We start from the raw sequence: 22974 nt of genomic DNA on the forward strand, positions 1-22974 counted from the left end.
AAATAAAAAGTTGACTTCAGCAGCTTCAGAGTCAAAACTTTTATGATCTTATCTCACCGTTCACAAAAAGACCCTGATATAATAGATTTTTACATATATCAACTCATCCAAAACATCGCCCAACAACAAAGGCCTTCTAGACCCATAATTTACCCTCATCCTGTTTACTGGATCCCATGAAGAGCACAACTACCACAAGGTAAATAATCCAGTACCTAAGCATGTAATCTGGTTTACGTTTGTGCTAAGTGATACATGCCCTGTCTATAAGAAGCATATTGCATTTCTACTGCATCACTGCAGGCAGAGAAAATGGGCAAGGGCTCCTTTATACTCTCCAATATTCAGATGATTTAAGTGCAGAATGTTGTGATGATGCAGCTTTCAGAGCTACATTTTTATTTGGAAAATTAACAAGCTCCAAACTGAAAGCAGATTTCAGGACACATATGGCAGAGCGGGAAAGACAAGTGTGAGGAGCATGAGTGAAATCTTACAAGTGAACCTATTAACCCCTCAAGCATTAACATGGAGAATGTCTGTGTAGTCTGGAAGATATGATGTGTCAGAATAGAGAGAGGTTTTTTGTTATGTGTGTATATTTTTTTTAATTAAGGAGAGTATGAGGGGGAAGATGATCCAAAGAAGACTTCCAAGAGAAGAGAGAGAGAGAGGGAGAGAGAGGAAGATTATAATCTGTCCTGGGCCCACAGCCATCAAACCAGGTGGTAGAAATTGGTTTCTTGATGACCGGAGGGCAAACCAGCCAAGGAAAGATCTCTCCTGACCTCAGCAAGAGGTCAGAATAGAAGGCTGACATAGGAAAGCACATATATTACTGCTGGGAGTTTTATCAAGAGCTCGCTACCCTGCTATATTGGGGAAAATGCTGTTCCTTCTCGTGCTAAACTTGTGCTTCACAGCTCCCTTCCCTTCCCTGCTCTCCCCACATAGCAGAAGCCTAATTCTGTGAGGGGAAACAATGGGGAGCACCTGCTAGCAGGACCGCTGCCAGGACACCCAACACTTGCCCTTTGCACAGAAGCAAGAACAAGTCCATAGAGTGAAGCACACAGGACTCAGCTGTTTCGTCATGCACACAGGAACAGTGCGGATGCAAGGATTTAAGCGTGTTAAGACCCTGCACAAACCTTGCCTTCTTCTGCTTCCCCAAGGACAAGGCCTGCCCTGGATGGAAACCAGCCAGGCCCCAAAGCTGCTTTAACCCTGTTTGATCAGGGAAGTCGTACTGGAAGGAGACGATGTTATTTCACAGTGAGAACTGTCAGAAAATTCTTCCCTGGGGAAAACATGTTCACTGTGATGCTCAGAGGGGACTCACAAGCACATTCATTTTTGGGAGGAGAAGAGAGTCATGGCACATCTCACAATCTGAGTAAGGTTTTTCTTAGGACGAGAAAAAAGAGGGAGGCTACTCAACAGCCTGATCCCAAACCAAGAAACACTGATTACTGCAACAGCTGGATGAAGCACAGGACCTCAGACATTGCCCCACACCTAACAGACTCCTCTTGTGCCTCAGATGTTATATATTTATGTACTACATATCTGATCAGAGTCTGGCCTCAAGCTGCTTTCCCTTGACACATCAATATGTCCTCCATGTTTTACAAGCCTGCTTCTCTTCCAGTTCATCAGCCCAGTGCTCTTTTTTCATTCATGGGTTGGGAGTTTTATTACCTGAGCCATTTCTCCTGCTCAGACATCACAACCCTCACTCACAACTCAAGTTCACTGCCATAAAGTTTCAAGGCTTTGCACGGTGCCTACACAGTCTCAACAGGCAGATACTAGATCATCCATCACTGGTAAGAATATTAAAGTAGAATATGCACATAGAATCTAAGGTGCTTAAGGTGACTGTGAGACTCACACAAACAGTTCTTGGGTAGATGATGCACTTAGTTTTGGAAAGTTTGTCTAGATATAATATACAGAGGTGAGGTACTTACTCTGTTATTAAAGTGAATTAAAATCTAACATCTTTTTTAAGAATATTAAAGAAAGTAAAGAAGACCTACTCTGAAATATGGGGCTTGGTGATTAAACCTGGCCCACCTGTACTCATAGCAGGGCCTGAGAGGAGGCAGAGATGTCTTCCATCTCCAGACTCATCACAGACCATTTGAGTCTCTTGAAAAAATGTAATAAGGCTATTTTTTTTTTCCTGGTTTGCACTGAATCACAAAGAATTGTTCTGACAGCTTGAGCCTGTTGCATTATGCTGCCACTGTAGTCACAACTTTTCCCAGTTACTCCCACCTCTGATATATCCCCTCAGCACTTGAATCTAAATTTTAGACACAGCTGAATATTTTGAATCAAGAAATTCAGCTCTCTAAAGGCACAGAAAGTCTGCTGTGCACTTGTTACACGCATTTCCCAATACACCAGACGGATTCTTTTCCTGAACACTTCTGTGTGTCCCCATCTCCACTTTGACGTCGCAGTTCTCCTTTCAGGGTGGGATGCCGATACAAAAATAAGTCCTTTAGGACAGAGAGTGAAAAGTGCTATCCCAAAGCAATGTGGTTCCTCTAGAATACTGAGCTGCAGCAGCAAGTGCAAGCAGAGTCGCCCGTACAAGGAGGATCCTCTGTACTTTCTCCCAACTGCTTAATTATAGAATCATAGAATAGTTTGGGTTGGAAGGGACCTTCAAAGGTCACCTAGCCCAACCCCCTGTGATAAGCAGGGACACCTTCAATTAGATCAGATTGCTCAGACCTCCGTCCAGCCTGGCCTTGAATGTCTCCAGGGATGGGGCATCTACCACCACTCTGGGCAACCTAATTCCTTTCTGTTATATTAACCTATTCCTTCCATCAGCACATTTCACCCCAGCTCCCCTGGAGCCCGGCAGAGGACCCACAGGAAATGCAGAACAAGCAGGGACCTGTTTGGGCACCACTGCTTTCCTTGGCACCAAAGAACATGCTCTTTTCACCTTCTGTACCTTCCTAGTCACCAGTCCCCCTGCTGAGCAACCGCCTTGGCCAGGCCTTGTGTCACATATCCTGCCTTTGTCACAAAATTATCTCTCATATCAAGGCCCTCAACATTTTCCCTGTTTGTAAACTCCCCCAGGAACCAGGGAACTAGCTGACATTATAAACATCGTCTTACGTATTCCTTCAGTCTGGCATACTCCAGATACGGTTTAAAGTTCTTGGTTTCATTTTATATATATGTCAGGTCCTTTTTTTTTTTTTTGCTGATTTAGATCTACCTACAGTTATGTTGGCAAGGAACCCAGCCCATCAATCTTACACTGTCTACAAGTCGGGCACTTGAAATGAGCACAAAAGCTGCCAGTTAAATGGGAAGCTCACTCTTTTTTGAGCATTTTCAAGGTTACTTTCCCATATCATCTACACAGACTTTGTACAATTCCCTTCTCATTTGTTAGTGTGCAGAGAAGAAGAAAATGGGACCTTCCAATACACTGCTCTTTTGAGGTACCAAGCACCACATCCTATTTATCTTGCTGTGCAGCACTGCTGTAGGAAGTCCCACGGAAAACAGTTGTAAAAATTCCATTAATTTCCACACAGTTAACATAAACAAGTCAGTGCAGATTACAGGTTCAATAATTGAGTCTGTAAGCTGTTCTGGACATGCTTTCAGAGAAACATACTGATGTATTTTAGCACTCCAACATCTGGGGTGACTCTATCAAAAGTTTAAAATGCCCTACCTACTCCAAGTTCATCATTCCATATAAATGCAAACAGCAGTTAACTAAGTCATCTTTGACAATTTCATTACCCTCCTAATCATGCTTGAATGCTATTAAAAATTTTGAGTGGAGCAGGTTCACTATTGAAAACAGGTATTAACACATACATAAGCAAATAAATTACTTGAAATCAATATGTTACAATGCTCAGGGCTAGAGCATTGGTTTTTTAGAAATACTCAGGTACTGAAAATCCGTGACAATATTTATGAACTTCAGAAGTTTAGCCATTTTGAACTGAAATAGTGGTGGTTTTCTCCCCATCATTTCTCTGTTAAAATGTTTCAGTTATCCAGCCAGAGAGCCAAGGAAATGTGATCATCACATTCCATGAATTATGAATAACAAATAGCAGTTGTAGCACACAGTTTGTGAACCATTCTTCCTGTAAAAATTCTTCACTCAAACTATTTGGAGAATATTTATGCATGATAAATATATTCACAGATCTCAAGGATGATTCACTTTTGACATGTGAATAAAGAAACAAGACTAAATTAATCTTGTTGCCAATTCACTTAATAAAATTAAACCCCGCCAAAGTACATCAGTTTGATTTATAAAGCTTTTAGGGTATAACATTTTGTGAGACAGTTACACGAGACAGTATCTCTTTCCTCCTGCAGAGCCACAGAGGAGACAGACACTGCATGGCTTGCTGGAACAGACCAACAATACAGCTCACCATTTTTAATGAAGGTGTTTTCATGGACAGGTCCAGTAAAGGAGAATGTATTTCCCTAGTTAGTCTGATAGAGTTTGAAGCCTCTTTATTTAACCTAATTCTCATGTTGGGACAGAGAGCAAGAGTTGATACCAGTTTGTTCTGGAGTCTTTTTCCTTTTCTTAATCTATGGAAATCTTTAAGAATTATATACGTGAATCCTGTCCTTGAGAAATATGACTCCATGCCCTTAATAAACAAATATGCAGTGAAATGAATGTACAGATATTGCAGACTCCGGTAATAACACAAACGCACATTTGAGCATCTTTATCCTCCGCTCATAACAACGTAATAAGCTCAGCTCTTAGTTACGATAAAAGTTAAGATCAAATGAAACTACTGTGTAAGCTATTGAATCTGCACAAATAGTTCTCACAGAAGAGACACTAGTTGTCTTTCATGCTGTTCACAATAAACAAATTTATTATCTGACTTGTAATCATGGGATTCTTACAGCAGTAAATATTGTACTTGGCATGTATTTGTAGGATGCTGACTTGAAGTATTGTATTTATAGTTGGCAGCATTCCTTATACTGGTATAATATTCTACAATGTTTGTGACCTACACTGTTTAAGAGCATATTGAAGTAAAATAAACTAGAAAGAGGTCAGTGAACATATTACTTTTCTAATGCTTTCTAAAAGAGAAAACCAAGTATCAAAATAGCCAAGGTGACAGGTTAAAATTAATTTAGACAGTTTGTGTTTGTTCACCCTGAAATATCACCCCAAGCCTTCCAAAGCATACCCAGATGACTGGTGTCTTTCTTCATACAGCTATCTTAAGGTCAATACCACAGAGAACAAATTATAAGAAATCTTGCCAAGAGCTTATCCCACAACAAACTGTCTGAAATAGCCTATAAATAAAACATCTGTGAAGGGATTCATAGATACAGAGTAAAGATTGTTATGTATCTGAAAAAAACAGTAATGGAAAAAGAGCTATTTCTTATGGCAAAAATTGAAGACGTGGGTATCAGAAGCCTGGAGTTCCCACACATTTTGGTGACCTTTGAAGAAAAATGCCTGACACAACTGCAGGTTGTTTTTAAGGTGAAGAACACTGTGTTCAGGGTGACAGGTCACCTCGGGGTGCTGTGTGCAGCCCCCCACCACCCCTTTCCCACTGGGCCCATGGGGAGAGAAGCCTCGGGTGCCCTGCACCCCAGCCAGGGCGGTGGGAGGGGCCCTGGTTGGGAGGCCCTGTCCTGCCGCCCTGGCAGCTCCCAGTGCTTCAGCAGCTGGAAACAGCTGGGCAGGTGGATCAACACCTTGGGAAGGTACAGTAAATGTTTCATTAGTTCTCCGTATAAAAATAAAGTGTTATATTTGCACCACTAACCACAAAAGCTATTTATAGCTGTTTTAAGGCAGTGGATGAACTGGTTAGGTCAAGCAACAACATGCAATTAAAACTCTTAGAATAATAATTTCTCTGTACTCAACTGGTTTATACAGGTGTGAGAGCTGCCCTCTCAATACTTCTTTCACTGTACTTAGCTTTCCAGCCTTTTGAATCCAGGATATTTACAAGTTTTCATGCCATTAAACCATTAAGTATACTTAGTCTGCAGCCATAAACTATAAGGCAGCTTCATTCATATGCTGAAGTACAGCACCTCATTTAGCAAAGTTGTGGCAATACCTTCCAAGTCTTCTTTAAGACTTCATCCATTTAATGACAATTAATTAAGATAAAGTTATTAGAGAAATTGTCAAACTACTATAGAAATAATTAATTCCCTGCTTGCACCAATGACGAAATCGCTACTGAAGTCAATGGATCTGGCCCTTTATTGCACAGAAAATGTGGACCTCGTGATTTCTAAGCTGCATGTTTGCATGCATTATTGAAAGATCTCTGAAAGAAAAAAACACACTACAAATTTCAATTCACACTTTTAGAGACTGATGCTCACTTGTAGTTGTTACTTACTGCTTTATACGTCCTCTTTTGTCCAGCATGTTTTCTGATTTGTTCTCCATTAGGCCCAGTTTCCACATGCATGGAATAAATAATGTCAAAGAAATCTTCTACGACGGCTACCCGCCGTAAAGACAGCTTCTCATCTACACCTACTCCATCCTGAAAAGAAAAAAAAGATAAAAGAAAAAGTAAGGAGGATGGGATGAATAGATGAATTATTATAATCATGGGACACATTCTCCGTTTTTAGCAGGGAGTTAAAGACCCTTCCAGAGAGATCTGAAGGTCACCCACTCTGTGAATGACAGAAACACTATTGCAGGAAAGGTGCATGATTAGAAGGATCATACAGACCCTTGCAAGAAGTCCATTTTGCCAAACCAGGGCATTTGGTCTCTTGGTAGCAAGTGATTTTTCACTCACTCCAGTAATTTAAAAAACAAAACAAAAAGTACTTGTGTTTCTTTCTCCAAACGCACAAACAAGGCAGGAGCGTTCCCAAACACGTGGCACAGGAATGCATCATGCAACTGTTAATAAGAACACAACAGCACTTTTATGCCCTCATTCCCCTCACAGTAATTCTGTACCTAGCATTTCATAAACATATTTAATAAAAGGTTTTAATTCACAGGTGACAGAGCTGACTGTAATTATGAATACGAAGGAAGTTGTTACAAACAATTTACCCTCGCAAAACCTGCTTGAAGATACACTACATGAAGACATATCACAATATGAGGAAAAGGGATCTTTTTAATATTTGTGATTTTTGCACACAGATGTCCAGTTGGAACTGGTGACACAAAACTGAGGACACCTACCATCTGATTTTCAAAAGTGATAGTGCCATAGTAGCTAAAGACTTCTAAAGAGAAACAGTCCCCAATGTCTCTGAAATTAATCAGTGCAGTTCACTTCCCATCTTTTTAACAGGAACATCCATACCAGGTTTGTTTATTTGACAGGTGTCTATGTATTCAATCCTAAAGAAAGGGCAGGAACTGGGATTCTCGTTTTTCCAGGGCAGGCATCTATCAAGCGGGCTGTGTTTTGTAATACAACATAAATATATTAAGAATAAAATAAGAATGGCCAAGTCACTTGTACTCCAAGACAGCATTTGAATTTAGACCTCTGGAGGCAGCAGAGTCACCTGACCTTCAATGTGTATTTTAGGTGAAAAGAGTGCTCCAAACTTAACACATTTGATAATAATGCTGCTGTAATTCATGCGATTACTGCTGCTGTAATTAGTGCCACAACAAACCTGATTTATATTTACCCTCTTGTGACAAAAAGCATGCAATTCTTGCTGCGGTGACCAAATAAAGATGAAAGATGAGAAACAAAAAGGCAATAATTACATATGACTCCCAGACACCATCCCCCTGCTCCTAACTTCTTGCTAACTCATTTCAGTAAGTTTGCTGGAAGTGCACAAACATGATTTATCTTTCTCACTGCTCCTATTTTAATTCCAGCCCACTTACTTTTATTTTTCATAGAGTTCATTGAAAAAACCCAAATAATCCAAATGGCTCCAAAGAACTCCCCAGGGTGACACAGAGGAGGTCTGACACATTCTCAGTACTGATGGAGAAAATGTCAGTGCCTCTATAGCATAACTTTCTAAATATGCATCACTCCAAATAATATCGGGTTAAGAGGTGTTGATACGCTACCAGCCAGACGAGTTTTGTCCTGTCCTGCTCCACTATGCCCAACCTTCTTCAGAGAGGTCCCTGCCCAAAGCTATGTGGTCCCTTCCATCTGCACAGCAGGTTGTGCTCTTTAACCCCAGGGCACAGCTGGAGCAGAGCAGAACTGCATATGCTTGATGAGAGGATTGCCATGAGCCTGATGGAAGTGACCGTGCTGAGGATTCAAGGTGGGGGAAGATAAGGAATTTGCAGTGCAGTCTCCACCACAGGCTAAAGCCTTAGAGAGATCAGCTGGGAACAGCTGTCCTGAGGAGGTGGTGAGGCTCTCATCCCATGAACAGTCCCTAAGATTTCACTAACCAGCAGCTCAGAAATTTTGTGGCATTGTGACAGGTTCTGGTATTAAGAGTTAATTAATTCATTAAGAATTTACTTGGTATCGCCCACCACTATTGCCCAATATTTTTTTAAAAATACTTTAGAGATTAAGCCAACATAAAATCCAGATATTTGCAGCTTTAATCTTTAGAGGAATTCACATGTGAGCGCTGTAGGGGGGCCTATCTTCAATCATTATTTTCTCACCACCCAAACGGCACGGTGGGATCCTTAATGATTTCAAAAACCCTTATTATGACGACAGTGTTATCTCACACCGCTCTCTGAACACTCAGAAGTTTATAGTGTTGATTAACTGATAAAGACTTAATCTGTTTATTATTAATGAGTTTTGGTTTAGGAAATTTCCTACGGGGGAGCTCTCTTTTTAAATTAAAGACAAATGCATTACAACAATGTTAATTTAAAACCTGAGATGCCACCTCAGTGGAGCTGACACATGCAAACATTAAGGCTACATTCAAAGAAGAAACTCAAAAAAGAAACTCATTCTGCAGCTTTCGGTGGCCACAGTGTGCAGTGCTCTTTTGACATGGTCCTTCTACCTTCTCTGGACACTGACACCCAAGAGTAGGTAGGCATGATGTGAGTGTGCTCTTGAAGCTGCATTTTGCCATCCAGCTGAAAAAAACATTAAGCATTGCTACTGCTTCTAAAAATACAGGGAAGTAAGAGCTGCACAAACTCCCTGTCACCCCTCCTAACTGAAGTGCCAGAAAATCAATACAAACTTGCCAAATCTTGCCAGTCAAAAAAGGTAGGGAAAAAATGGTTTACACTGAGCAGAAACTGCTTCAGGGGAAGACAGTACTATTCCTTAGCATCTACATCTGTAACATTATCATGACTTTGTCTGTGGGCCTGGACATGACTAGGCCAGCCTTCATTCTGCTTGGCGTCACATCAGGCAGTGGGGCAGACCTTGTTTCGGAAACGCAGCAGCGTTGCACAAGTTGCTGCGAGTGAACTGTTGCCCATCTGGCAACAGGCGATGCTGCACTGAGACCTAAGTCTCAGCTGTGGAAGCAACGCACCAGATGAGGAACTTGAATGAGAATAAGGTAGCTGCTTACAGAGAATTTGATATCCCAGTACTGACATCCCAGCAAGAAAAAACCTGGGCAAGTGATACAACCCCAAATCTCCAATTAAACCATAAAGTCTCTGAAGTGGATGCAGTTGTATCAGGATTTCCTGCCATATGCCATTACGCTCCACTTTTATCCTGAAATTGCTATCTGATAAAGGCATTAACAAAACAGCTTTATAAGCTGGCTTTGGGTAAAAATGTTCACGGTGCCTAAGGGGACATTTTTTTAGCCTCAGCTAAGGCTAAAAAGAGATGAATGAGGGACTATATGATAATGCTATTCAGATGTCTGAAAGGCTATGAAATGTCCACAAGGGACAGGACAAGTAATAGGCTTAAACCACAGCACGGGAGATTTACATTAGACATTTGGAAAAACTTATTATTGATGTGGATAGTCAAGCACAGTAACAGTCTGCCTGGGGAGGCTGTGGCATCTCTGTCACAGCAGGATTTTGGGACCAGGTTAGACAAATATCTGTCAGTTTGAGTAAATCCTGTCTTGGACAGACTAGATATCAAGTTCCTTCTTGATAACTCTTATGACTGAGAAGCTTAAACACCACTTTCAAAATGACTGGGTACTAACAACTCTAGAACAGCAAGGAGGATATTTATAAATCACTGAGGTATTTTCAGGACTTTTATTCATCATGGCAAGAGTCCAAGCCCCGCTTTCTAAAATGACTTAAGAATGGAAGCCTCACCAAATGTTTCTCTTTAAGAATGGCACATAAACTCTTCAATCTTTCAGGCTGAGTTTCATCCCACCCGTTCCAGCCATCACACAGGTACGCCCCTATTGTAAACCAGTTGTCTCAGACTCCTCTCTGGCCAACAGCATGACAGGCACGGCCAAAATACAATTCATGCTTAGAGTTGCTGGATCGGTTTCAATGTCTACCGGTGAGAAGTTACTTAATTTTACCCTTTGCATTGCAGGGTTTCCTGTTTATTCTTGTTTTTACATTTATTCAGCAATCTTCCTGTGTTCTTAGGATAAAAAGAAATAGATGTTTCTTTTCATTTTCAGCCCTACAAATTCCATTTGTACTCTGACATTGAAGCTGCTTGTTTGTTTGCTTTTAGATATCTGCACAAAGAATAAATTTCTGGACAGAAGTGACTTTTTCAGAGAGTTGTGCACCTCCAGGAAAGTGCTAAGGAGCCCTTGGAACAAGGATGCTTGAGAAGAGAGTCAGTCTCTTTTATTGAGGTGGAACCTACAGGGCTAGGGGGAGTAAAGAGAAAAAAGTTTGCCAGTCAAGTGAACAGATAAAACTCTTAGCCAAGACAGCAAAAAGATCTATTAAATGAAAGGCTGTCATTTTTACAGTCACTTTGCAGAGGAGAACAACATTTAATACAAGTCTTTCAAATTAAAGCCTCTGAAACAAAAGTGCTTGCAATTTCTTGCTTGAGAATACCCACGCTACCTTATGTTGAAATTTCTGGGGGGAAATAGGTCTCATAAAACACCTTCTTGCTTCACGAATGAATATAACTATCAGAACTATGCAGTGTTTGAAAAATATTCCTACAAATACACGATAGACTGAAATAGAAAATAAAAGTAAAGGCTTGGTTGGTGGTTTTATAGGAAATGTTCAGGTCTATAAAAACCTCTGTTGTAAAAGCATCAAAGCCAGAAGCATCTAGAAAACATTAGGAGTAGATCGAAATAACAATCAGCCTAAACGTTTCATTACATAACATAAATCGTATACAGATTTAAGACTGTTTTGAATGCAGAAATAGGATATGTAACATTTTCCTGACACATACAAGTTCAGGTGACCGCAGAGTTGCAGCACATTTGTGTCACCACACCTCTGCTGACTGCTGTTGCCTTCTGCAGTCCTGCCAATGCGTTTCCACTGGCTGGGAAGCAAAGTCTTTTGCTGAGTAAAATACCGTGCTCTGAATTAACTATATCCATACAGAAAGTTTTGCACTTAAACCCCATCTGCTTAGCCTCTATGTAATGAGCTTCTGATGTAATTGTATGTAGGTGTTTTACTCCCTTTGTTTTGTAACTGTTAGGAGGAACCAGTGGTAGTTTATGTATAACACAAGCCTTAAACACCTGTCCGCAGAAATAAGATAAAAGTAAGTTATCAGGTTGAAGATCCTGCTATACAGCATTTCCTTTACCTTCTTGCTCAGTAACTGTAAAAAATATTAATATTTTAAACCATTTTAGAATGTCTCTTACTAACATAAAAATGAACAAATCTAGCTTCATCAGCACACTGATTTGAATTCCCAGGTTATTAGTATATCTATTTGAATATCTAACTCATTCCTGTCAGTACAATATAAATCCACAGCAGATTAAAAGTTATAAGTATTCGATAGGTATTATTAAACAGCCTACAAACAAATAAATTGTTCATTTCTATCCAGTTCCTAATGGAAAGTGTCTATAACAGCAAAAGGGGTATTAATCATTTGAAATTTATAGTTTCTGTTGCCCGTTATAGGATCTGTTCGAGCAGCAAATCTCATCTTTTACCAGCAGATGGAGACAGGAAAAATCAGAGTTGCATTGAAGCAGATACACACCAGAACCATTTCCAGCTGTCCTCTCTCTGGAACCTTTAGAGCAATAAACCCTACAAAGACTAAACCACTACGGTGGGATATGGCTTCAACAAGGCAAACTAATTGTGCAAATAGATAATGAAAATTAAAAAAAATAAAGTTAATTAAAACAGCAAATTAATATGCCATTTGAGATGAAAGACTAAAACTAAACAACACACACATAATTTGGGTATTTTATGAAAGCTGTAAGTGAGAAGTCCTCTGTCTCGATGAGGGAGATCAGGATACCCAGTAAAGAAAAGAAACACCTATTCAACACTGATCAGAAGTCCCTTTCTCCTTTATTTCTTGGACCAGTCCAGATGACAGGAAAGCACTGAAGCAAATCTCTGTCTACAAACAATAAAGGGGTGAATGCTGACTGACATTTAAGTAACCTACAACAACGATCCTACTGAGCCATTTCAGGTGAGGCCATCATCTGGTGTGAATCACTACATCTATTAAATTAAGCTCTGGCAATTAGAGATAACGGTTTGTAAAACCCAACTCTCTAAGCTGCAAAGGGAAGGTTTGTCACTTTTCTTTCCTTAAAGTGCAGTAAAATTGGCCTGGAAATTATTTCACAATAGACAAGATACCTTCAAAGGCCCCACTGATGTGAAAAGTATAATGAACTGGCTAGTGGTCTGTGACATAAATATTTAAAGCTCTCTCCATATTGGAGACAGGCAGAAACTTCTCTTTTTCATCTTTCTTCAGAAGTGTGAATGGATAGGCAGACCTATCACAATCAGTGTTAGTGCACGAGAAGAGCTTTGAAATGAAATGTGGAGCGTGTCTATGGACTCTTGTGAAAGAAAATAAGCATGGGTACATAAGGCCACAGGCAATTTTGAAAAGTCAGTTCAAGATCAAATGCACTCAGAGCCCTGAAGGAATGACAAAGAAGACCCCAGTGAGAAGTACAGCACAAGCAGAGCCCTACTTGCAGTTTACTCCTCATAGTTAAAGAGTTACTTCTTAACTGAGGTCTGAATACTGTCTTCCCTCAGTGCACTAACACCTGAACATTTTTTATTCCTTAGGTGTTTAAACATTTACACAACCATTTTGAACAAAAATGGGTCACAAGACAAGCCACCTTTTACTATTTGTAAAGTCTGCTGCTGCACACAAACCAAACACCATGAGCTGCATCTGTGTGAGCAAGTGGAGCAGCCAGGAGCAGCGGATCTGCAGAGCAAAGCAGTTGATACCAAGGAGCTGATGCCACACCGTAGGTATTTCAGGCTAGCTCTAACCTGGGCCCCTGCACTGGACACCCACTTCTGGTTGCAACCTGGTAGGTGCACGCCTAGAGCAAAAGCAAATGCCAGTTTTCTTTTATTGAAAGGAATCCAGTTCCTGCACTGAAAAAAAAACACAGCAGTGTGAAAAAACAACAGTGTGGTCAGGAGTTATGTTTCAAAGGCAAGTTCCTTCTCCAAACTAAAATGTCAGTGTGCATGCAGCCATAACTTACTAAGGAAGATGACAAGACAGAATTCTCACACGTGCACACTGTGATGAAAATTACCCAAACCTATGAAGAAAGATACTTAAGTATCTAACTCTGTGGCCCCAACATAAGAAGAATATGGACCTGTTGGAGCAAGTCCAGAGGAGGCCACAGAAATGAGCAGAGGGCTGGAGCACCTCTTCTCTGAAGACAGGCTGGGAGAGTTTGGGTTGTTCAGCCTGGAGAAGAGAAGGCACTGGGAAGACCTTACAGCAGCCCTTCAGTACTTAAAGGGGACATATGAGAAAGCTGGAGAAGGACTTTTTACAAGGGCATGTAGTCATAGAACATGGGGTAATGGCTTTAAACTGAAAGAAGGAAGATTTAGATTAAATATAAGGAAGAAATTCTTCACCATGAGGGTGGTGAGGCACTGGAAGAGGCTGCCCAGAGAAGCTGTGGATGCCCCATCACTGGAAATGTTCCAGGCCAGGCTGGATGGGGCTTTGAGCAACCTGGTCTAGTGGGAGGTGTCCCTGCCTATGGCAGAGGGTTGGAACTGGATGATTTTTAAGGTCCCTTCCAACCTAAACCTTTCTATGATTCTTTGATTCTATGATACTCAGTGAAAAGCATGTGACAATTCCAATTAAAGCAAAGCTGTGATTAGACATAGAGGAAGAGTACATGTAACACCTGTGAGGAGATGGCAGCTTGCACTTCAAAAGTGAACAATTTTGGTCAGTTTCCAACACCAAAAAAAAAATCTAGATTCATTTTAGAAAAACATCTAGAAAAATAATATCTGATCTTACGCCATTTTTAATACTTTGTTCAGAAGCCTATATTTTAAAAAAGCAGCACTATCATTTTTTTCATATAACCAGATTGTGTTATTTCTTATTCCCAGAAGGATGCTGTCTCTTTTCTAGTGGGTTAGTTTTCTATTAGAAATAATTAAGTTCTGACTTTGAAGTCTATTTTCTGAAAATACTCACTACAGTTCTGAAAACATCCAGCACATTTCACTTGCCCGCTTCAAACTTACAGTTTGGTAAGCGGTTGAGAGCTAATCACCCCAGATAGGACACTGACAGAAAAGTGTGACATAGCCAGATTTCACTGAAGTTTTTGTTTGAGCTCACTTTCATGATCAAAGTTTTACTGCATTTATTCCTCCTTGATGACTCATTAGAGGATTCATCTAGATATGAGAAACTTGTACCAGAATTTTCTGTAATTGTCTGAATTCTAAGCTTAAAAAACTGCCAAGACTTCAGGTCTACCATGAAACAGGAAGAAAATGTGTGAAAATTCATCCCATTAAAGTAACTTGTTATTCTTTTACTGAAAGTAAAACTGACCTAAAGGTAAGTATTAGGATAGCTACAAAATAAGATTTCTCCTAACTAAAAGACGCTGAACAAAAGTTCAAAGAAACAATTTTGAGGTGGTAACCTTTCTGCCTACAGATTTACTTGTTCAAAAAATTGTAAATACACCATCAGGATAAGACAAAAAACAGAAGGATAACAACTCAGTGAAGCACAAGTGACCACTAAGTGTACAAATACTGAAATGACATTCCCTTTAAACACGTTTCCACATCTTTTTACGCTTCCAACATTTTATCTGATAATGATATTTGCCAAGCTGTAAGCAGTTTCTCCAAGACTTTCCCAGAGAAGACTGCAACGACAAGCCGAAGGCTTAGCCAGGGAACTGCCTGTTCAGTCTCACAGGTGATCGGGAAGGGTCAGCTACTCCTGGAGAGTATTTCAGAGCAACCTCAGCTCCCCACTCTGACAGCTCAGGGCACCGGGCATTAATTTCCATGAAACTTTGTTTCTAAAAGTTACTAGCAATGACTATACCTACAAAACTTAGTTTTACTTTCATCTCAAAATAGACAGTTCTTTGTATCTATATAGCACTTTGGTGAGCATGAAAAGATTTGCTTTTCCCAAATAAGGTTACCAGGATAAAACAACTAATTCTCCTTAAATATTTTTGACTGTAGGGGATTTTAAAATGAACGAATGTGAATCCTAGAGCAGACCTCTTTCACGTGTTTTGGAATGTCTTCTAAATTATAGTATCTGGTATTTTTATAAGTTCAGCAAAAATAAATGGGAAAGCTACTAACTAAATATTAACTCTTAAGATTCTTGTCATGTTCCAAAAACAAACAATTACACAATTATATTTTAAAGTGTGCTATACTTTACGGGAACTCTCATACTAGGGGAATGCAATGTAGATCTATAATGCCACCTTTTTTCAGACTGATGAAATGCAACTACTGTACACCAAAAGTAACTTAACACTAAAGTGAAGCTTAAATAATGAGAATTCATTACCTTAAAGTGCTGCCTGTGAACTTAGATATATATTTTTCATTATATTCCAAATACTCATAAGCCTCTGATGCAAGGGTATTCTTAGAGGGAGGTTTTTTTAATAAAAAATGTGATATACAAGTGTCAAGAGTTACATACTGCAATCAGGTGCCAGGAAGATACCACACCACAGACCAACACAGTTCAGTGAGAAAACTTCTAAAAAAATAAAAAATTGCTTCAAAATCCTAGTTAACTCGTAAAATACCTCAAAAAGTTAGGGGAACAGGATGTATCGGGGTTATAATGCTTTTGTGTCTAGATCTCTGGGTCCCAATCCAGCATGGCTTTTGTCCTTTAAAGTTGCTTCCACCTGCCACATCCTGCAAGGACCAGCCCTGGGGTCGGCGGGAGATGAAGTGTGTGACCTAATCTCTCCTATCGATGTTCCTGCGACAGCTGCTCACTTGCTTATACAAAATGAGTTCATGGTCTCAGCACCGTTCCCAGAGGACAGCTGTCTCCATCACCAAAACCACTGCTACAACGGACCATTAGGTGCCATTAATTGGTAACCTCATTAGCAACATCAGTAAAGACACTGGGGATCATATTTTAAGCTGCACTGGTGCTTTGCAGGCAGCTTACGGTAGGAACAGATGAGAAAACATTAGCGGCTTGGCATCACCCGTACAAAACCTTGGTGCTGATATAACCCACATGCAGGTTCAGCAACCTCACTTGCAAGGCAAATGCACAACTGTCCCCAGCTCTAGTGCCAAAGGGGACAGGAGTGTCCAAGGCACCCCATTCTCCACAAGTGGCCTGGTTCTCTGACCACATTACCAGTATACTTCCCACGCTGGAAGAAAGCTGTTCACTGCAGGGAGTAATGAGCTGCTTCCAAGACTAAATATTCCTGGAGTAAAAACTAGCATATACATATAAACCCAAGGGAATGGCAGGAAGATGTGCCAGGGGAGGTTCAGGTTGGACATTAGGAAAAGGTTCTTCACCCAGAGTGAGGTGGAGCACTGGAACAGGCTCCCCAGGGAGGTGTCACAGCCCCAAGCCTGACAGTGTTCAAGAAGAGACTGGACAACTCCCTCAGACACATGGTGTGAACTGTGGGGTTGTCATATGCGGGGACAGGAGTTGGACTCGATGACCCCTGAGGGTCACTTCCAACTCAGGACATTCTATGACTCTATGATGAACAGCCTCTATTGGAGGTCCCTCAGACTTCAGCAAGGACAAATGGGCAGGGATTACAAAGAGGCCAGCTGTAATTGCACTAGGTAATGTTACCTGACCAAGGATAGAGGCCACTGGGGATGCAGCAATCAGATTTGTACAAAAATGAATTACTGGGTCTATGCTTCTGCCTGCAGGCAGTGTTGGCAGCAGTGGTGTTACAGCCCTGATGATCTATGAACATAAGCAAAGGGAGAACCATAGGGAGAACAAGTGTCTGCCCTCAGATGAAGCAATACGCTACCTAGAAAAATCAGGCAAAACATTGGACACACAATCTCTCCACCGGGTCTGAAACAGAAGCAGCAAATGTCATGTCAGATATTGGCAATAAATTTTCAGTGTAGCCAGCAAACGCCATGAATCAAATATCTAACCATATTCTTCAGGAAAATGAATTATGAGGGGTGCAAAAGTTACCCTTCCAAAAACACATTAAAAAACACAAGTTTTTTGATCCTATCTCAGACCTGAGGGGTGGCTTGTACACTTAAAAATATCATCAAACTAAATTAATTGGTAAAGAAAGATTTTTGCTTTTTTGGTACTGGTTTTGTTAATATGTGTGTGCACATACCAGGTTTTACAACATGACATGACCTCAGCGGATTTATGTGGGGCTCTTTAACAACTTATTTGTTGGCTTTTTCTTGAATTAAATTACATTTCCCTAATTCTGGGCTTGTTTTTTTTTTTTAGTTTGGTTTTGGTTTTTCTTTTTTTCAGTCCTACAAGAGCACTTCTCTGTCCTGGGTAACCTAGGCAAGAACAAGTGCCAGATGCAAAAACCTGTGTCTCTGTGAGGACACACTGCTGCAGACAGTCAGATCATTTACACCATTTTTTTTCTTCTCTTTTCTTCTTCCTCCCTTCCCCAACCGTAAACAAAGTCAACAGCATGAAGAGGCCAATCCTTGCCAGCAGAACCAAGTTTTGAAAAACACTGCTCAACCATATGTTCAGTCCTGACCAGCGTGATAGTTGGGAGGCTGACATCTGCAGATGGAGAGTTCATGTCACCATTCAGCACAAACATGCTGCTACTGTACACTAAAGTCAATATTAGCCAGACTTTGCTTAGGAGAAATTTTCAACACTGTTCTACAGTTTTGCCTTGCCAATTAATTTTTGCTGCAGTGATGTAAACAAAATATATATCTAAAAATCTCTCTATAAAAATATATATCTAAATAACTAAGAGAAAACTGGGGGTGGCAATTGAAAAAAGAATCCTTTACCAACCCGTTCAGTTGTCTCCTTTAGAAGGAAAATACTTCTGTATCAAATAAAAAAATGAAGCTGTTGGTGTAATAGAAAACACTTGCTAATGTTACACATGATGAACCTTCATGAAAGCGCACCAAGCTCTATTCATTATACACTATACAACCATCTAAAACAGTCTCCTGAAGTTCTCTGAGGACCCAGTAGACTCAATTTTTCTCTAAATAAACTCTATCAATCTTTCAATAAGCACTGTAAGAATGTACGTGTCATTTACCTTACCTAATGCCCTTCTGAAAGTAGTGAGAATACTCAAATGTTTGTGGGAGTGATATTGGTTCTTCTTACAGAAGCAGTAAGATAAAATGTATTTCTTTCCTGATACTTTTTACTTTTTCTTCCCCTTGTTCCTCTCTCAGTCTACCTGCAGCTCCTGATTCAGTCCAAACACTTTTTTCCAGCCTTAAACAGACTTATGGTTAGCAATTTCCACAGGGACTGTTTGCATGTTCTCTCAGGCGTGCTCAGGCACCGCCACCCAGCACTGGGAATCAAAATCTGCGTCTGTTCTACCACTGGCAATGAAATTCAGTGGGTTTGTGCTGGTTGTGTCCTTTGTTCAGACCTTTACTCCATAGCAATCCCCTTCTTCAAAACCCTACACCTAAAATATTTCCGTGTACTTAAAGCCTATACTTAAAAGATACATTGATTTGCTTTTAAATGTTTTGCAGTTTTATTGAACGTGCACATGAAATTATTATTATAATTACAAAACAGCAGAGTGAAAGAAAGAATTTTCCTTTTTCATGTTGCTTTGAAACTGAAACGGATATAGATGTCTGGATTGTAAGTTCATAGTAGAAAGAGGTTAGATCTTCAGTTACACAAATGGTGCTCAAAACATTCCCTGCACCAGCTCTGAAGCACACCCTAAACAGCTAACAGTTCAAAACAATGGTAGTTACAAATAACAACACTGACTTCACAAATGCTGTTTTATCAGGTGAACTTCGCTTATTAATTTTTATAAACATCAGCTTGTTAATTTTTTTAGTGAAGAGGTACACCCCAATTCTGATCACCAGCAACACTGTGCACCATGCCTTTTCTTTTTTTTAACAGAATTAAAGAAGCAGTCAAATGATGGAAAACATACTATTTCCTCACCATTACTGCAAAAATATGTGTTCTGAATAAGCAGGTAACCAGATTTACCCAACATCTAATGCATGATAGAAGATAGGAAATCAGAGTATTTGCAAGTTAAAGGTTCCTTATTAGTTCGATGTTTGCAAGTCTCTGCCTTAATCTAGGCATGTCCATGAATTTACCACTACACAGTACTGCTTTGCATGCTAATATTAGTATACATAAAGCATAGTTGGTGAAAGAAAGGGAAAGATGCAGATGAAATATTCTGCTCTGTATAATTAAAGTTTATGATTATTCTTTCATATTTGCAAAAGTTAATACACCAACTATACGAATCTTCATAAATATCAGTACAATTCTGTGTTCAAAACATGAACCAAGCGCTCTATTAACATTTTTTTTTTCTTTGAGTGTGTATCCTTACTTGCACTTTCTCTCTTTACATTAAAAGGATAAAGTTTTAAATTTCTCAGCTGTTTACCAGAACAGGAAGAAAAGTTGAAACATAGCATTAGAATCCAATTGTTTATTACATACAATATAAAGACTATACTTCTCATCAGATTCATCAGAATTCAGTGATGTGTCTCCTAATATCTTAGTTTAAACTAGTGCATTCACAGAATCACAGAATGACAGAATGCCAGGGATTGGAAGATCATCTAGTCCAATCCCCCTGCCAGAGCAGGAACACCTAGATGAGGTTACACAGGAAGGTGTCCAGGCGGGTTTTGAACGTCTCCAGAGTAGGAGACTCCACAACCTCCCTGGGCAGCCTGTTCCAGTGCTCTGTCACCCTCACTGAGAAGTTGCTTCTTCTCATATTTAAGTGTAAACTCTTGTGTTCCAGTGTATACCCATTGCCCCTTGTCCTGTCATTGGTTGCCACCGAGAAGAGCCTGACTCCATCCTCGTGACACTCACCCTTTATATATTTATAAACATTAATGAGGTCACCCCTCAGTCTCCTCTTCTTCAAACTAAAGAGCCCCAGCTCCCTCAGCCTTTCCTCATAAGAGAGATGCTCCACTCCCTTAATCATCTTCATTGCTCTATGCTGGACACTCTTAAGCAGTTTCCTGTCCTTCTTGAACAGTAGCAAAACCATAATTCACCAATATTAAGTGACCCACCCATTTTCTCACTCCTCTGTGTATACTGGCTATATTAAGATAATGGGACATAGCACTTGGATGTCTTCAGTAATAATAATGTCAATAACATTTCTCTTCCTCTCGTTACATACACATGCAGTGTACAGTTTGACTGATGGATACAGCCATCCATCCCAGAGCCAGCTATAATTCATCATTCAGCTTGCGATGTGCTATGGGGTCTCTTGAGATGAATGGCACCATACAAAATCGGGGATGCAAGAAAAATCAAATGGTCACTCAGGCCATCCACTGACAGTATAGCAACTGTCTTCTGTTCCTCATGATGTACTTTCTTCTGTCTTTTCTTAAATGACTCTTCTGAGGCAGCTTTCATCACTGCCTCTGAGAGACTATTTTACAACTAGTATAGGTAAGAGCAGCATCTTTGGCTGAATCCGTGCCAACCGCCTGCCACACAAGCTTTGCAGGCTGCTGTGCTGCTGTTCCTCAGTTATGCTCACCTGGAAGACACGCACAACACTAACACTCACTAGGACTCATCTGGGGAACAGAGTCTCTCTGCCACACTAGATTGTATCTGCTGAGAAAGAGTTAGCAAGGGCCGCTTAGTGGCAGTGAGGGATGGGTGATCACCTCCCTCAGGCTCTGCCAGATCACCGCCTTGTTTCCAGCACAGCTCTCAGTTCCTGCTCGCTTCCTGCCTGAAACAGCTTCCTTCCAAGGCCTCCAGAGAATTCTTTCTTCATGAATAATAACATAATTTAAAATCCCATTGAAGACTCACATTTATTTTAATAAACTATGTCTCAGGCTCCAAAATTGTCCTGCTCTCTCAAAAATGATGCTGTGCCTGCAAAGGACTAGGGACATATCACCATCAGTTTTAGTTCCTCAGCAAAGCTGATCCAGACATCATAGTTTCGCATACATGTCAGAGATGGCTAAGGGTATAAAGCTTCAAATCTGCGTTACAAGGAGAGCCAACATGTATTTTCATCCTACTGACAACATGAATGACAGCATTTTAATTCTGCTGAACAAGGCATTAAAAAGGACTGAATTTGAAAATGCAATATTTTGTTTCTTTATGCATCAATTCAACATTAAACTGCATCTTCTGAGATGCTGCTGTGCCTGCAGGAAGCCGCAATTTGCTCTTCCCAAACCTCCACCTCTTCCTCACATCAGGCTTGACTTTTCCTGGACTACATTTCCCAAGGCACACTGCAGGAGGAGATCACGTGTATCATGAAACATTTAGTAAAATCAAGGATGCCAGTGTAGTAGGAATTCTTGTATCACATCTGTCTCCTTGTAAATACATTGCACCCACTCATTTGCTTGCACTTCATAGCAACGCTAACTCCAAATAACCTAAAAGGCTTTGCAGCACTTGCCCCAACAGATACAATCAGCTACAGGGCCTGAATATGCACTTAATCTACACCATTTGAGCCCTGTCTGCTCTAAGAGAACTATGCTGTTACTTTATTGATGAATCATACCTGCTACCCAAGCCACATATAAAGCTGGTTCTCCTTCACTAGGAAAGCTCTGAATTCAAAATCCTGCATTGACAAGTGCCAAATCAGCATAGATCACCAAGAAGATATTAAAAAGACCACGCAGACAAGCTCTGTTCTGTTCTGTGCAAATAGCCTATTACAGTACTATATTTTGAGTGCTACAGTCCTCAGAAGGAAATGACACAGTAATTTCCCATCAAATCAAATAATTTCTAGCATAACTTTTCATTGTGGATATTCTGCATGTATCCTGGAATTTAGTTTCTGGGAAGACATCAGGCACAGCTGCATGTCTGGTAAATATGTGTGTTTGTTTTTACATATGGGTGTGTGTGAAATAAAATTCAATTTGATTCAATAATACATTACTGGCATGACAAGCTGGCTAAACACTGCCTAAGAAAAATGAACAGACCATTGAGGTAGCTGTCACCAGCTGGTACAATGCATTTAGGATGGGGCTTCATTCTGTATCTGGGGTTTTATCCCATCTATCTATTCACCACTGCAGCCCACTTCCCATCTTGCTCAGCTATTTTTAACTGCAACCTGCCATCTGAGAGTACTTCACAACACAATGCCATCATTGTACTCTCCTTCTTCAGGGGTCAGGAATACTTTTTCTTCAGGCTTTTTGACAAACACATTTTATGATTTCTGATAATATGAAAAAAAAAAACCAAAAAAACAACCAACCAACCAAACAAAAAACCTCCTGAAATACCTTCAGATTTGGGA

The 22974-nt window shown here is 40.2% G+C and overlaps 1 protein-coding gene across 6 annotated transcripts in view; it reads right to left on the reverse strand.

Annotated features, from left to right (window-relative positions):
• The window catches only part of NOL4 (nucleolar protein 4), a 198256-nt gene that overhangs the window by 156103 nt on the left and 19179 nt on the right, over nt 1-22974 (reverse strand). For all 6 annotated transcript variants that reach the window (XM_065053439.1, XM_021292056.2, XM_021292057.2 and 3 more), the window contains exon 2: nt 6429-6578. In XM_065053439.1, the coding sequence (XP_064909511.1) occupies nt 6429-6578 (150 nt within the window). The remainder of the gene's footprint in view (nt 1-6428; nt 6579-22974) is intronic.

The sequence above is a fragment of the Columba livia genome, chromosome 2, assembly GCF_036013475.1.
Source record: "Columba livia isolate bColLiv1 breed racing homer chromosome 2, bColLiv1.pat.W.v2, whole genome shotgun sequence".
NCBI lineage: Eukaryota > Metazoa > Chordata > Aves > Columbiformes > Columbidae > Columba > Columba livia.